Source organism: Bos taurus, chromosome 6 (assembly GCF_002263795.3).
Source record: "Bos taurus isolate L1 Dominette 01449 registration number 42190680 breed Hereford chromosome 6, ARS-UCD2.0, whole genome shotgun sequence".
Lineage (NCBI taxonomy): Eukaryota > Metazoa > Chordata > Mammalia > Artiodactyla > Bovidae > Bos > Bos taurus.
The window spans coordinates 90411323-90426399 of NC_037333.1; the positions used below are offsets into that span (position 1 = coordinate 90411323).

The 15077-nt window shown below is 36.9% G+C and overlaps 1 protein-coding gene across 3 annotated transcripts in view; it reads right to left on the reverse strand.

Annotated features, from left to right (window-relative positions):
* Positions 1-366: 366 nt before the first annotated feature.
* The window catches only part of CDKL2 (cyclin dependent kinase like 2), a 46049-nt gene continuing 31338 nt past the window's right edge, over positions 367-15077 (reverse strand). For 2 of the 3 annotated variants that reach the window (XR_234993.4, NR_198862.1), the window contains 6 exons: positions 13388-13481; positions 10023-10146; positions 9693-9799; positions 3488-3576; positions 2654-2802; positions 367-2468 (listed from right to left, as the gene is read on the reverse strand). Coding sequence is in view for 1 of the 3 variants with exons in the window: in NM_001434815.1 (NP_001421744.1) it covers positions 3511-3576; positions 9693-9799; positions 10023-10146; positions 13388-13481 (391 nt within the window). In the remaining 2 variants the exon portion in view is untranslated. The remainder of the gene's footprint in view (positions 2469-2653; positions 2803-3487; positions 3577-9692; positions 9800-10022; positions 10147-13387; positions 13482-15077) is intronic. The other variant, NM_001434815.1, reaches the window with a different exon arrangement.

Sequence of the window (15077 nt, forward strand, 5' to 3'; positions counted from 1 at the left end):
GTGAAGGAACCAATGATGAGAGTCACAAGAGAAAACACATCTTCTGTGTCCCCATTTCTATAGGATGTTAGCTATCCTAACCAAGCAAGGCATTCTCTCTTACCAAGCAAGGTATTCTCAATCAAGAGAACCAGCTTCTAAGATTGAGTTTGTCACAGTTTTTACCAGGTCGTCTTTACAAGACAAGTAAAGGACAAGACAGGGCCAGGCTGCTTGTATCACTGGCTGTACAAGAAAATTAACTTGCTATCCATTTCCTAAATTTTGAAAAGAAAATTAATGGATTATTTCAAACTTATCTGTTAAAACTATACAGTGCTGCATGCATTATTCATGGTCGCAAATAAAAATCAAGCAAAAACCATATATGGAGCTCAGTAAGATATAATATTTATTAATTTTAAAACATACATACACACAGCAAGCCCATTTCCCCCACCAGTACATACATATATTTTCTATTAGTAAGTGGCTTAATCATATCCTTGTAGGTGAGAAAAAGTTAAAAGTAACCTCAAACTGAAAAGAGGGATTATTTTGGTTCAGTATCTATGGCCCCAATTTGCAAAATCTTCTTTTTCAAGTAGTTCTGCAAGTTCTAACCAGATAAGATCCTCAAGTCTCAACCTGGACTTACAGTAAATCATTTTTAGTTCCTTAACTCTGAAGTTCACAATATGTTTTAATAAACAAAAAAATGCCCAAAAGCAAATATAGAAATGAGAAGGTTATTGATCTTAGATCCTTAGACACTGAGATGATATTTTCACACTGATCTATAAATTAAAATAACATAGAAATAAACTAGCGAAACACTTGGCTTTTTAAGTATCATCTGCTTTCCATGCTGTAGAGTCTCTTGGCAATATTTTTAAAAGTAAAAATAAAATAATATTTTAATGTACTTATACACAAATTTTCTTCAGCATGTTAGCCATAACAATCTAGTCAAATACTTGATCAGAGGTTAAAGATAGAACCTCAGAATCAAGACCAAATTTTAGCTGAACTACCAATAGACTCCACATTGGAGCCTCTTATTTTGCCTCCTCTGAAATGTCCTATTCTTTTGAAGCCCAAGTGTCTAAGGTCAGAATTTCAATATTAAGCTCTTTAGAGTAATAGAGAAAAGTGCTAGTTAAATTTGGGAGGCATTCTAGCCAATGCCTTTTGGAAAAAAACAATATGTTGTTAATAGGTTAAGGCAAAAAAAAAGTGTCCACACAAATTCTGGTCCCCTTAAAAACCATTCTCTAAATGCAGAGCATGACTTACAACCCAGAAACCAAAAACCTGCAGTCCAACTGGTTTAACATTACCACCTAAAAGTTTGGACCAGAGCACTAGAAAAGATGTATGTGCTGATGGTAAATGATTTTGCACCTTGATAAAAAGTTTTGGGGAAGGCCTAAGTATTTGAGGAAACAAGGAGAGAGGAACATCTCTAGGTTCTGTCTAATGTCACCTTCAAACTATCAGTGGGACAAGAGAGAAGTCCTCACAGTCGACATTCCCTCCCTAAAGCATTTCCAACTGGGGAGTTTCATAGACACTGAGCCAGATAAGAGTAATCAGCCTGAGTCAACTGGTATAACGAAGTTTCAGTCCTGAAACTCTGTATGGTTACCTCTGTTTTTTTTCAAATGAGAAGCACAGTACTCAGCTCCAAGATAAACTTAACGAAATTCTTCTTCACCATTCATTTCAATCACATTCCTACACACAGGAACATTAGCACTAGAATCTTACAAAACAGAGGACTGTCCAATGCCAGAATCACACTAAGTTATTAGAAATAATGGTTTCTTTGCAAAATTTGCTTTAGTGTGGTTCTTAGAAGATCAGCAGAGGCCAAAATTCCCATAATAACACTGATCAAACATTAACAATAATCACAGAAACCAAAGATACACTTCTATCCATAGAGAGTAGTTACTTTTCTCCTTAAAGCATAGAAACAAGCAAGATTTTTAAATTTGTTTTATAATTAAGTTTGGGTAAAGGAAACAAAATCTTTTTTATCTTTTTTTTTTTTTTTTCATTTTCTTCAATTGATCCTAGTTTTGATCATCTACCTCCACTGAACTCACTTCCAAATAAATGTACACATTTATATAGATAGCAAACAAGATTCAATGCATAAACAACAAAACCTTTTAAATGCTTCTCTTTTATTTTTACTCACTTTAAATACACAATCTACTAATAGTAAATACACATTCATATAACAAGAACCCTATCACTATGCTTTCATTTGATACATCTTGAAATAGCATCAACGGACTTGAAATGTGAGGGGATAACAGTTATTCAATCTTCCTGTGAAACACATGGATGATGTCTTTTCTTCTGCTGTAAGGCTTTTCTTAGAAAATGCAGGCAGTTCAGAAGTCAATGCTCAAAGCCATGAATCTCTGCTCCTAGAATTCTGTTGCACAAGAATGTTCTCTCAGGTACCATAGCAGCATCTAAAAGCAAAGGGGGATATATGCCACCCAATAGTTCATATAAATTCCTGCTAGAAATTGATTTCTACCTCTCTTGCCTTCTTACCCTGTATATATTGATAGTCTTGGTAGGTATTACGTGGTTTAAGAAAATCATGAGTATCAAAAACAAGATTTTAAAGACAGTCTTCAGGATAATTACTCACCAAAACTATCATGTGTAGCACATCCACTTTTATATAAATAATGACTAATTTTGACAAAACAGATCCAGGTTTTAAGAGAGCTTGAAGTTTACACAGTATGTATAATGAATGCATTGTAATGACTTCCACTAGGGCCTTGGAAAGGACCTCTAAAAATGAGAAATTAAAATTTAAAATTTGTTCACGTCACAGTAAATTCACATTTGGTGTCACAGACATTCAAAATACTTTGTGGAGGTTGAAAGATTAATTCTAACAACACAGTTATGAGAATGTGGGATTTTATTACCAATACATTTCACAGAGTTAATGAGATACTCAATTTTGAATGACGTGTGTGAGCTCACATAGAAAAGTATCACCCCCAAAAGGTCTGATTTCGGGGGGGAGAAGTTTTAGCATTAAAAAGTTCTATTTAAAAGGAAAGCAATCACTGGGTTTAGTGCTGATACCTCTTTATTAGGAAAAGGATTATCTAGCAATCATTTGCTCTTTCTTGTTTTACAAGCCCAAAGGGCATATGACTGATAAGAGAGATAAGTCCGTATCCTCCTGGAACATTTCTCACCCTAAATTCACATTACTGTATCCAATAAAATACAGCAGATTAGTTTAAAAGCAAGAGATGTAAACTCTATGAAAAAGGATTTCATCCCAGAGACAAATGTTACTTCTATTTTTTTAAGTGGTACAATTCTTTGTCTATCAGGAGTTCCCACAGAGCCAAACATGGAAGAATATTTTGGCTGGGAATCTGTAACTTTAGCAAGCTATTAACACAAAACATTTCCCATGAAGGGTAACACAGCTCCAAGTGTGAGAAATCAGACCTACCCAGTTCAGAATCGACAGGCCACTCAGTGCTGGTGTTCCACGGGAGGCAAATCAGCCTCTGAATCATCTGACAGGGGAGATTTTGATACCTGGAAGTTAATAATTGAGCATAATAGATTCTCAGTAATTGCCAAAGTCCTACTTCCCCCAAAGGGTTAACTATTCATATGTATAGCTCAAGCTGCTTATACAGAAAAAGATGAAGTAAGGGCTTCATCTTACTCTCTGACCTCGTTGTTGATATATATGCTAAATGATACTTCTGATGTGCCAGGGCAATGTAAACCTGCTGTAACCCATGTTTACTACCTATCAACAAAATAAACAAATCAAAACCATTTGAAAAAAATACAAAAAAAACAACTGAGGATGAAGGACAAGAGTCAAAACTTGGAGATACAACCCTTCGTGTGGGAGTAAGTTTCCAGTTTTGTTTGTTTTTCACCACTGTGACTTTGCCCAAAGGGCAAGCCCTGCTATCAGAGTAGTGAGGAAGTGCAAGATAGATCAGTAGAAATTACTCAATCTGAAAAACAGAAAAAAAGATTGAAGAAGGTGAAAAGCCTCAGGAACCTGTAAAAAAAAAAAAAAAAAACCTACCCAAAGGTCTACCATATAAGTCACTGGAATTTCATAAAGAGAAAAGAAAGATATGGCAGGAAAAAATATTTGAAGAAATAATGACCAAAACTTGCCAAATTTGGTAACAGAGATCAGTTTGCAGATTCAAGAAGCTCAGCAAATTTCAGAAGGATACACTCAAAGAGAACTATGCCCAAACATAAGATAGTCAAGCTAATGAACACAAAAGACAAAGATTAGATAGTGAAAGCAGCTAGAGAAAAATGAAACACTTCATACAGAGGAACAATTCAAATACCTGATAATTTTCCACCAGAAACTGTAGTGACTAGAAGACAGAGAAATAATTATCTTTATAGCACTGAGAGAAAAAAATTCTTTTTTAAAAATCTACCAACTCGTGCTCTATATCCAGTGAAAATATATTTCAGGAAAGAAGGCAAAATAATAATGTGATTCCCAAATGAAAGAAAAGTAAGAGTTTGTCATTATCATACCTGCTCAGTAAAAATCATTACAGGAGGTTTTCCAGACAGAAGGAAAATAATATCAGAAATTAAAACTGTAATCTTTATGAAAGAAGGAAGAACAACATTAAAAGTCAGTAGCTAGGTAAACATAGAAAACTACTTTCTTTGCATAAACTGCTTAAAATACTTATTATTTATAGATTATTTATAGAACAGTCTTTTGGACTCTGTGGGAGAGGGAGAGGGTGGGATGATTTGGGAGAATGGCATTGAAATATGTATAATATCACATATGAAACGAGTCGCCAGTCCAGGTTCAATGCACAATACTGGATGCTTGGGGCTGGTGCAATGGGATGACCCAGAGGGATGGTATGGGGAGGGAGGAGGGAGGAGGGTTCAGGATGGGGAACACATGTATACCTGTGGCGGATTCATTTCGATATATGGCAAAACCAATACAATATTGTAAAGTTAAAAAATAAAATAAAATAAAATACTTATGATTATTTTAGCAAAAAGATAATATAGTGTAGTGAGGCTTTCTATGTATGTGAATAAAATACATAACTCTAACATAAAGTTCAGGTGTGCAGAAGAGATATAGGTTTTGAAAGATTCTACATTTTATAAGTGATACAATACTTATTCTAAGTAGACTATGAAAAAATTAGTTGTATACACTGTAATCCTTAGAGAATTCATTAAAAAAATAATGCAGAGATTATCACCAAAGAACCAGTACTAAAAATACCTAAATACAAAATAAGACTGGAAAGGGAAAACAGAGGAACAAAAATAACTAATAAAAAAATAGTGCTAGATCCAAACACTTGAATAATCACATTAATGTTAATTGGCCTAAATATTCAGTGGTAGGAAGGATTCTAAAGATATTCCCCTAAGATATCTGTACCTGGTTAGTCAATCGAACTCACTTAGCTACTTCTGTGAAAGAACTTTGAAATTAATGAACATGAAATTAAAGAACATGAAATTAATGAACATGAAATTAATTTAGCAATTCAGCTGACCCTCAGAGAGATTATCCCAGTGGGCCCAAGGAATCACATGTGCCCTTAAAAGCGGAAGAATGTCAGAGAGGTGAGGCAGATGAGTTAAGAGTGAGTCAAAGGAGTAAGAAAGTTTCAACCACAGTTGCTGGCTTTGAGGCCTGTGGAATTAGGCCATGAGCCATGTGAATGGCCTCTAGAAGCCAAGAACAACCCCCAAGGTGTCAGTCAGAAAGGAAACGGGACATGAGTCCCACAACCACATGGAACTAGATGCTGCCAACTACTTGAATGAGCCTGGAAACAGATTCCCCCTCTAGAGCCTCCAGAGAGAAACGCAGCCCTGCTGATATCTTAATTTCAGCCTATGAGACTCTTAAGGAGACCAGCAGCTGTACCTTGACTTCCAACCTATGGAAACTGTGAAGCTGAACAAATGGAGATTGTTTTAAATTGGTAGTAACTTGTTAGAAGAAACAGAAAATAAACAGACGTTCCAATTAAAAGAATCAGAATTGACAAAATGGATACAAAGGGAAGATCCTAATTTATCTGCTGTTGGCAAAAGAAACACTTAAAACATAAAAACCAGATAAGCTGAAAGTAAATGAAAGTATTGATAGAAAGACACACTATGAAGACAAATAACTGTAAGTACACTGGAGTGAAGGCTTCCCAGGGGGCACTAGTGGTAAAGAATCCACCTGCCAGTGCAGCAGATATGAGACGTGGGTTTGAGCCCTGGGTCAGGGCAATCCCCTGGAGGAGGGCATAGCAGCCCACTCCAGGATTCTTGCCTGGAGAATTCCATGGACAGAAGAGCCTGGTGGGCTACAGTCCACAGGATTGCAGAGAGTCAGACATGACTGAAGTGACTTAGCACGTACGCACGCTGCAGTGACTATTTTAATCTCAGATAAAATAGACTTTGAGGCACAGAGCACCAAGAGAGATAAAGTGAGAGACTTCAAAATGATAAAAGAGACAATGTATCAGAAAGACAAAACAAGTATAAATGTGTCTGTACCTAATAAAACAGATTTTTTAAAATACCTGAAGCAAAAATAAACAGAAAAATAGACAATGCCACAATCATAGTGAAAGATCTATCAAGATCTTTCAGGAACTGATGGAACTAAACAAAAAAATCATCAAGAATATACAACGTTTGAACATTATCAACCTTAATCGAATTTCACATTTATAAAACACTACATCCAACAACTAATTATATACATTATTTTTAAGAGAATAAGGTTTATTCACCAAGACAGACCATGTGCTGGGCCATAAAACACATCTCCATGCATCTAAAAAAATCGAAATCATACAGAGTATATTCTCTGATCACATGAAGTTAAAATTATAAATTAATAATAAAGTATCTAAAGAATAACCAAGTGTCTGTTAAACAACACATTCCTAAAAAATTATTGGGTTAAAGAAAAAATTACAAGGGAAATTTTTTAAATGTTTGACCAGAATGATAAAGAAAATATAACATATGGAAATTTGTGGGATGAAGCAAACAGTGCTTAGAGGAAAATATTTGAAGTTATGTCTGTAAATATAAAATGTGTAAGCATGGGGTGGAGTGAGGAGTGGAGACATATTCCATGGATTAAGCAATATTTCACTTACAAAATCTATCTTACAGATTGTTCCAGAAGGTATATAATAGACTTTTATAAATGTGAAAATGTTATGTAGTTCAGTGCATTGATGAATACCAGAAAGTAAGGGTGCAAGGCAGGTCACAGCCTCAGAAGGCAGGCCCTTGGCTTTCAGTCTCCAGTTACGTCTCTTTCCACCCAGATTTTCCACACACAAATTCATGTTATTTTGGTGTTAATCTGTGCTTTTTCAATACACCTACTTTCTCTTTCATTGTATTTTAAATACAAATGGAAACTGAACAAATAACTTGAGAGGAAAAATGCAGAACCAGTTTTCAGATATAAAACGATTAGTTTAGAATGAGAAAGAAAAATATTGAAGAAGGGGGAAGGCAGCCAAAGCTTTTCTTCCATTGCATGCAACTAGATTGAGCTGCTGTTGCTGCTGCTGCTAAGTCGCTTCAGTCGTGTCCGACTCTGTGCGACCCCAGAGACGGCAACCCACCAGGCTCCCCCATCCCTGGGATTCTCCAGGCAAGAACACTGGAGTGGGTTGCCATTTTCTTTTCCAACGCATGAAAGTGAAAAGTCAAAGTGAAGTCGCTCAGTCATGTACCGACTCTTCGCGACCCCATGGACTGCAGCCTACCAGGCTCCTCTGTCCGTGGGATTTTCCAGGCAAGAGTACTGGAGTGGGGTGCCATTGCCTTCTCTGTAGATTGAGCTATGTTGACCCAAAAAGTGCTTTGAACAATAATGTGCTCACAAAGAGCAAGTGGGAATTTTTGCCTTTAAAATCTGCTTTACATTTAAGTTTAGACGTACACAAGGAATTTCCCGCAACACTGTAGTTCCTAAAAATAAAATCTGTGGCCATGCTTCATCTTCACACAATAGGAATTTGTTTAGCTTTAATGATGTTGCTCCCGAAATGGCTGGCAAGGGATAAGGCAAAAAGCAACAGCTGTCTATAAATATTTTTCTCAGAATCACTCGGTAACTGCCTCTGTAATTTGTTATCCTCAGCAACAGCATTCCCCTTGTTTGCAGAGTTGTACAAATTATTTCAGGAGTAACAGTAGGAAAAAGTACCCACATAGAGGAAGAGGGTACGTACAGGGGCTGTTTATGAAATGGAGATACTTAAACAATCGGGATGGGGAATTCCAAAATAAAAGTTGCATCAAGCAGAAGTGAAAACTTGTTTGAGGAATAAAAGTGGGGGGAAAAAAGAAGTAAAGGGAAAAATTCAGTGATGCATGTCTCAAGTTTGTTGTTAGTTATGGATGGCCCAAGAGATTAAAAAGTTGGCCAGTTTTCTTAGGGATATGACTGTTGTTGATATGAAAGGAACAGAAACATAAATATTCTGGAGAGATACGAGAAATTATAGAAAAAGACTATATGGAATAGAAAATCTCTAGCATGAACCTAGAGGGGTGGGATGGGGTGGGAAGTGGTAGGGAGGTTCAAGAGGGAGGGGACATACGTGTACCTATGGCTGATTCATGTTGATGTATGGCAGAAACCCACACAATACTGTAAAGCAATTATCCTTCAATTAAAAATAAATAAATTTAAAAAGAAAATCTCTAGCATGGATGGAGCAGATTGCCCTAGGGAAAAGTGTCAAATAAACAATACATTTTAAGAGGATAAAAACAATTCCAGAGTTTAACTCTTTGAAAGATGGGTAATATTAATAATTTTGGTATTATTGCAGTGAAATGCCATAACCTAAAATAAAGAATAGGTATATTAAAGCCACAGCTAGGCTAAATACACACACACACACACAATTTTTTAACCTATAAAAAACTGATCACTGTAAGCTGGGAAATGTTTATGTAAATATATATGTAATAAGGGTGCTTAATGCAATGAATCATAAAATAAAATTTAACATGCAAATTTTATGCTGCTGCTGCTGCTAAGTCACTTCAGTCGTGTCCGACTCTGTGCGACCCCATAGACGGCAGCCCACCAGGCTCCCCGTCCCTGGGATTCTCCAGGCAAGAACACTGGAGTGGGTTGCCATTTCCTTCTCCAGTGCAGGAAAGTGAAAAGTGAAAGTGAAGTTGCTCAGTCATGCCCGACTCCCAGAGACCCCATGGACCGCAGCCCACCAGGCTCCTCCATCCATGGGATCCTCCAGGCAAGAGTACTGGAGTGGGGTGAGATACCACTAATAAACCTACCCAATCAATAAAAGCAAACTCTCCATATGACACTTTAAAAGGAAGTATGTGTGCGTCCTAAGTCACTTCAGTTGTGTCTGACTCTTTGCAACCCTAAGGGCTGTTGCCCACCAGGTTCCTCTGTCCACAGGATTCCCCAGGCAAGAATATTGAGTGGGTTGCCATTCCCTCCTCCAGGGGATCTTCCCCACCCAGGGATCGAACCCACGTCTCCTGCAGTTTCTGCATTGTAGGCAGATTCTTTACTGCTGAGCCACCCAGGAAGCCCAAAAGAAAGTATGAGACAAACCCAAGTTCCATGAAACCTACAGACAGTATTTCTTTACCTGCTGTAATGCGATACTGGGAGTGTGCAAGTCAATTGTGGCCAGAGACGGAATTCGAGATTCTGAAAGATTTTTGTTCTCTTTCTTTATTAGCCTGGAATTCCGAGCTAGACAAAAATAACCATAAACAGTGAGAAAATGAGACGTTTTTGTTTGTTTTTCACATTCTATATCTGTCCTTCAGTCTGTAGTTATTGTACATAAGTCTACATTTTCACATACTTAAAGATGTAAAGTTACTAAACATTTTTAATATTGTTAGTTTACTTAACATACATTTTAAATAACGTATACAAAAGGGCTAAAATAGGAAAAGCATTATAAACATACCGATGCCTTCCAGGGCTTTTAGTTCAGGGAGATGATTATAATTTAGTTCAGGCAAACGGACATCTGTCTTTGAGTATTCCCTTCTTTTCTTATTTGCCTGAAGTAGGCTCTTTTCACTAGCAACCTAATATCATCAGAATGGTTAACACAAATGAATTAGCTTCCAGGTAAGCTTGTCCCCTTTTCATAACTATTATATTCATATCTTAAAATTTATGGAATTCAAAAGCTGGAATAATATACAAAAGCTGGAATAATATAAAGTTTGAGGAACACTAATAACAAATGAAACAACTTCACCCAGTTATTTCAAATCTCTTCCTATTAAATTTACTAAAATTGCTAACAAGTGGGGTGCTTGGTTGCTGAGTTTCTCCTTCTCCCTCCACCAACTGGCAAGCGTCACAAGGTTAAAAGATGGGCATCAGTGTCCTTTCAGGCCAGCAAGGTCAGGCCTTATGACACTTGCTGGACTTCTATGCAAATAGTTGTTACTGACACCTGAATTGTGAATAGTTCATCTTGTTACAGATCACATCGCCTAGCACACTTTTCACTTTCCCAATGGTAATCTTGTTACTCATTTTTTTACATTTGTCCTTGTCTCCTTCCTCAGCATTAGCAAATGATACTATCTTCCTAGAAATGCATTTTATTAAGGTATAAAGGATAAAATTATTATTCAAATTATTTTCCTAATCTTTCTTAGTACTATTACTTCATATTTTATAAAGTCTGGAAAAATAATAAAGAACAGCAGTAGCACTTCAATTCTGCACCTTTGTGAGTTTGACATTTCCCAATCTGTTTCCTTTAAGAAACACAGAAACTCTACAATCTTTTCCACATTTTCAAAACAGATGATACACAGAGATATTATATGATTTGCTAAAAGGAAAAAACTACATATAGATGATGAAATCATATGTATGTCCATGTATATACACATACATGTATAAACAGTGAAATATACACACAAAGACTATAATGACAGTGTTAAGCCCCTGAGGGTCCAGATGTCTTGAGTTTAATATTCTGTGAACTACTCTGCCTCCCAGAAAGTCTTCAGAAGTCCTGTAGTGAACTTTTGAGTTTCTTTATTTTGGATGTTTCTATTTACTCTTTTAATAGAATTAGTGCTAAGCCTCAAGTTTCAAATCAACTATAAAATAAAATAATTAGTTTAAAAAAAAACTATCCACAAGTAAAAAACAATAAAATAATGAGTATAAACTACTAGATTTGTATATTCAAAAAGTGACAAGTTAAAATACATAAGAGATGTTTATAATAATATACTTATCTACATCTCAGAATCAGGGTACAAAGCATGGGAGAAGGGTATTGATATTCAACCTAGAAGTTGAAGAAAGTGTATGCTTAGTTCTGCCTCTGTTAATTTTCATTAAGAAAAGACCCCATGGGTCTTCTCCCCACTAATCTTTACCTCCTTTCTTGAGTCCCTGTTCCAAAGGAAGATAAACAGAAATGAGATCTAAAATTATCAGCCAGCATTGATTATGTAATGCCTGAAAGAAGCCTGATATCAATGGCAGCAAAACGGTGTTGAGCCAGCTACTTTGAGAAGCCTTGCTGATTAAAATAGTCTTCCAAAGGAGATCAGGAATGTAAAACACAAAAAAAATCCATAAATAAATGAGCAGAGTATAGCAAAAAAAAAAAAAGGAAAGTACTATGGATACAGAAATTATAGGCTAAGAATAGTTAAAAGAAAAATAAATGCAATGTCTCAATCATGAGAGATAGGAAAAGAAGGGTATACTTTTCAGCTCTGAGGATGATGAGAGGTAGAGAAGGGAAAATCATGAGAAAAATACTCCTTTGGAAATATACATCCATACCTCCCTGTTCCTGGCAGAAGAATCCATTCACCACATTTCTTAAGCAGTTTAAATGCATGTGACACTATTCAAGGTGTGGGGCAGAACAGTGATGAAAACAAAGAAAGCACAAATTCCTCCTGGGAAGTTTCCATTCAGGGAAAGGGGTAGCGGGGAAAGACATTACATAAATAAGAGAATACAGAGGATGTCAGGTAAGGCAATTAGGGGTGGGGAATTAAACAAGGGGAGGGGAGAAAGTAATAGGAGACAAAATGAGTTAAAACATTTGAGAAGACTTCACAGTAAGATTTCATGAAAGTCAAGAAAGAGAGAAAGCAAAGTCTTTGGATTATCTGGGGTAAGGATACTCTAAAAGGGAGGAAACAGCAAGTGCAAAAACCCAACTGTGGGAGCATGTCTAGCCACGTTCTAGGAATAGCGAGGAAATCAATGTGATTGGACTTGTTTAGTTGCTAAGTCATGGCTGACTTTTTTGCAAGCCCATGAGCCCCCTGGGTTACCATTTCTTACTCCCAGGGATCTTCCCAACCCAGGGACTGAACCTGTGTCTCCTGCATTGGCAAGTAGATTCTTAACCACCGAGCCATCAAGCTGGATGGACTGCAGTGATCAAAAATGAGAGTAGCCAGGAGTGGGATGGAGGGATGGCGAGGGTAAATCACTCAGGGACCAAAAGGCCCTGAAAGCACTTTGTTTTTTCTCAGAGATAAGAAGCCAATGGAGGGTTTTGAGTGGAAGAGCAATGATGATTCAACTTAACTTTTAAAAGAAGACTTCTGGCCTGATAATATTCCTCTCAACCTTCAGAAGACCTCTGAACCTTGACATGATTCTACTACTACAATCTGACACTATGTTTTAATTTGTTTATTCTCTACTAGACCACAAGCTCCTTGAAAAAAAAGATTAACTTATTCTTCTCCAGTGTTTTCTGCTTAATGGATAATAAATATGTTAAGTGAATAAATAGAATATTTCTACCAGAAATCTGATCTGGGTGAGATAAGATAATTTACCTTTTCAAATCTACTCTATAAAAGTACTGATCACCAAACATTAGGTTAAGAAAATTTATGATTACTGAAAAAAATTAAAGCAGGTCATTTTAACAATAACATCTTTTTGACTAAAGTATAGTTGATTTACAATGTTGTGTTAATTTCTGCTGTATAGGAAAATGATTCAGTTATATATACATTCTTTTTTATATTCCTTTCCATTATGGTTTATCTTAGGATATTAAATACAGTTTCTGTGCTATACAGTAGGACACTGTTGCTTATCCATTCTGTATAATAATAACATCTTACATTTAAATTTCTAGATTTATAAAACTTAAACTTGACTTTGATGGTCTGGGATGATATATATATAGTTAAGTTTCTACATTATGATGTATCTCCCAACAAAACTCTCAGTTCTTCACTATCATGTTTAATATTAATAAAACATAGAAATGACTAATGCTTGCTCTTCTACCACTGAGAACAGTTCACTTACCAATGTGGTCACATTAATATTATAAGCTCCTGGTGGAGAATGTTTATTTGGTTTAACAAATGGAATACAATACTTCTTGGTTTTCTCATCCACTCTGTAACAAAAACAACAAAAAAATTTACATTAGAAGCAGTAGTAATTATTTTTTTCAAGCACAAAATTAAATGACCCAACACCAAGTGACATGAACAGACATGAATTTGAGCAAGCTCCAGGAGATAGTAAAGGACAGGGAAGCCTGGTGTGCTGCAGTCCTGGGGTCGCAGAGAGTTGAACATGACTTAGTGACTGAACAAAAACTTACCACCCAGTGACATGCAGTTTAATCAGAATTTACTGCCTATTCTTTTCATTCCAATCCCTGAGAAAGGCAATGCCAAAGAATGCTCAAACTACTGCATAATTGCACTCATCTCACACACTAGTAAAGTAATACTCCAAGCCAGGCTTCAACAATACGTGAACCGTGAACTTCTAGATGTTCAAGCTGGATTTAGAAGGACAGAGGAACCAGAGATCAAATGGCCAATATCCGCTGGATCATCGAAAAAGCAAGAGAGTTCCAGAAAAAACATCTACTTCTGCTTTATTGACTATGTCAAAGCCTTTGACTGTATGGATCACATTAAACTGTGGAAAATTCTGAAAGAGATGGGAATACCAGACCACCTGACCAGCGTCTTGAGAAATCTGTATGCAGGTCAGGAAGCAACAGTTAGAACTGGACATGGAATGACAGGCTGGTTCCAAATAGGAAAAGGAGTACGTCAAGGCTGTATACTGTCACCCTGCTTATTTAACTTATATGCAGAGTACATCATGAGAAATGCTGGGCTGGATAAAGCAAAAGCTGGAATCAAGATTGCTGGGAGAAATATCAATAACCTCAGATATGCAGATGACACCACCCTGATGGCAGAAAGTGAAGAAGAACTAAAGAGCCTCTTGACAAAAGTGAAAGAGGAGAGTGAAAAAGTTAGCTTAAAGCTCAACATTCAAAAAACTAAGATCATGGCATGTGTTCCCATCACTTCATGGCAAATAGATGGGGAAACAGTGGAAATAGTGGCTGACTTTATTTTGGGGGGCTCCCAAATCCCTGCAGATGATGACTGCAGCCATGAAAATGAAAGACGCTTACTCCTTGGAAGGAAAATTATGACCAACCTAGACAGCATATTAAAAAGCAGAGACGTTACTTTGCCAACAAAAGCCCATCTAGTCAAGGTTATGGTTTTTCCAGTAGTCATGTTTGGATGTGAGAGTTGGACTATAAAGAAAGCTGAGCACTGAAGAATTGATAATTTTGAACTGTGGTGTTGGAGAAGACTTGAGAGTCCCTTGGACTGCAAGGAGATCCAACCAGTCCATCCTAAAGGAGATCAGTCCTGAGTGTTCACTGGAAGGACTGATGTTGAAGCTGACACTCCAATACTTTGGCCACCTGATGCAAAGAGCTGACTCATTTGAAAAGACCCTGATGCTAGGAAAGATTCAAGATGAGAAGAGGACGACAGAGGATGAGATGGTTGGATGGCATCACTGACTCAATGGACATGAGTTTGAGTAAATTCTGGGAGTTGGTGATGGACAGGGAGGCCTGGCATGCTGTAGTCCATGGGGTCGCAAAGAGTCAGACATGACTGAGGGACTGAACTGACTACTAAATGCCCACAGCCACACCATGCAA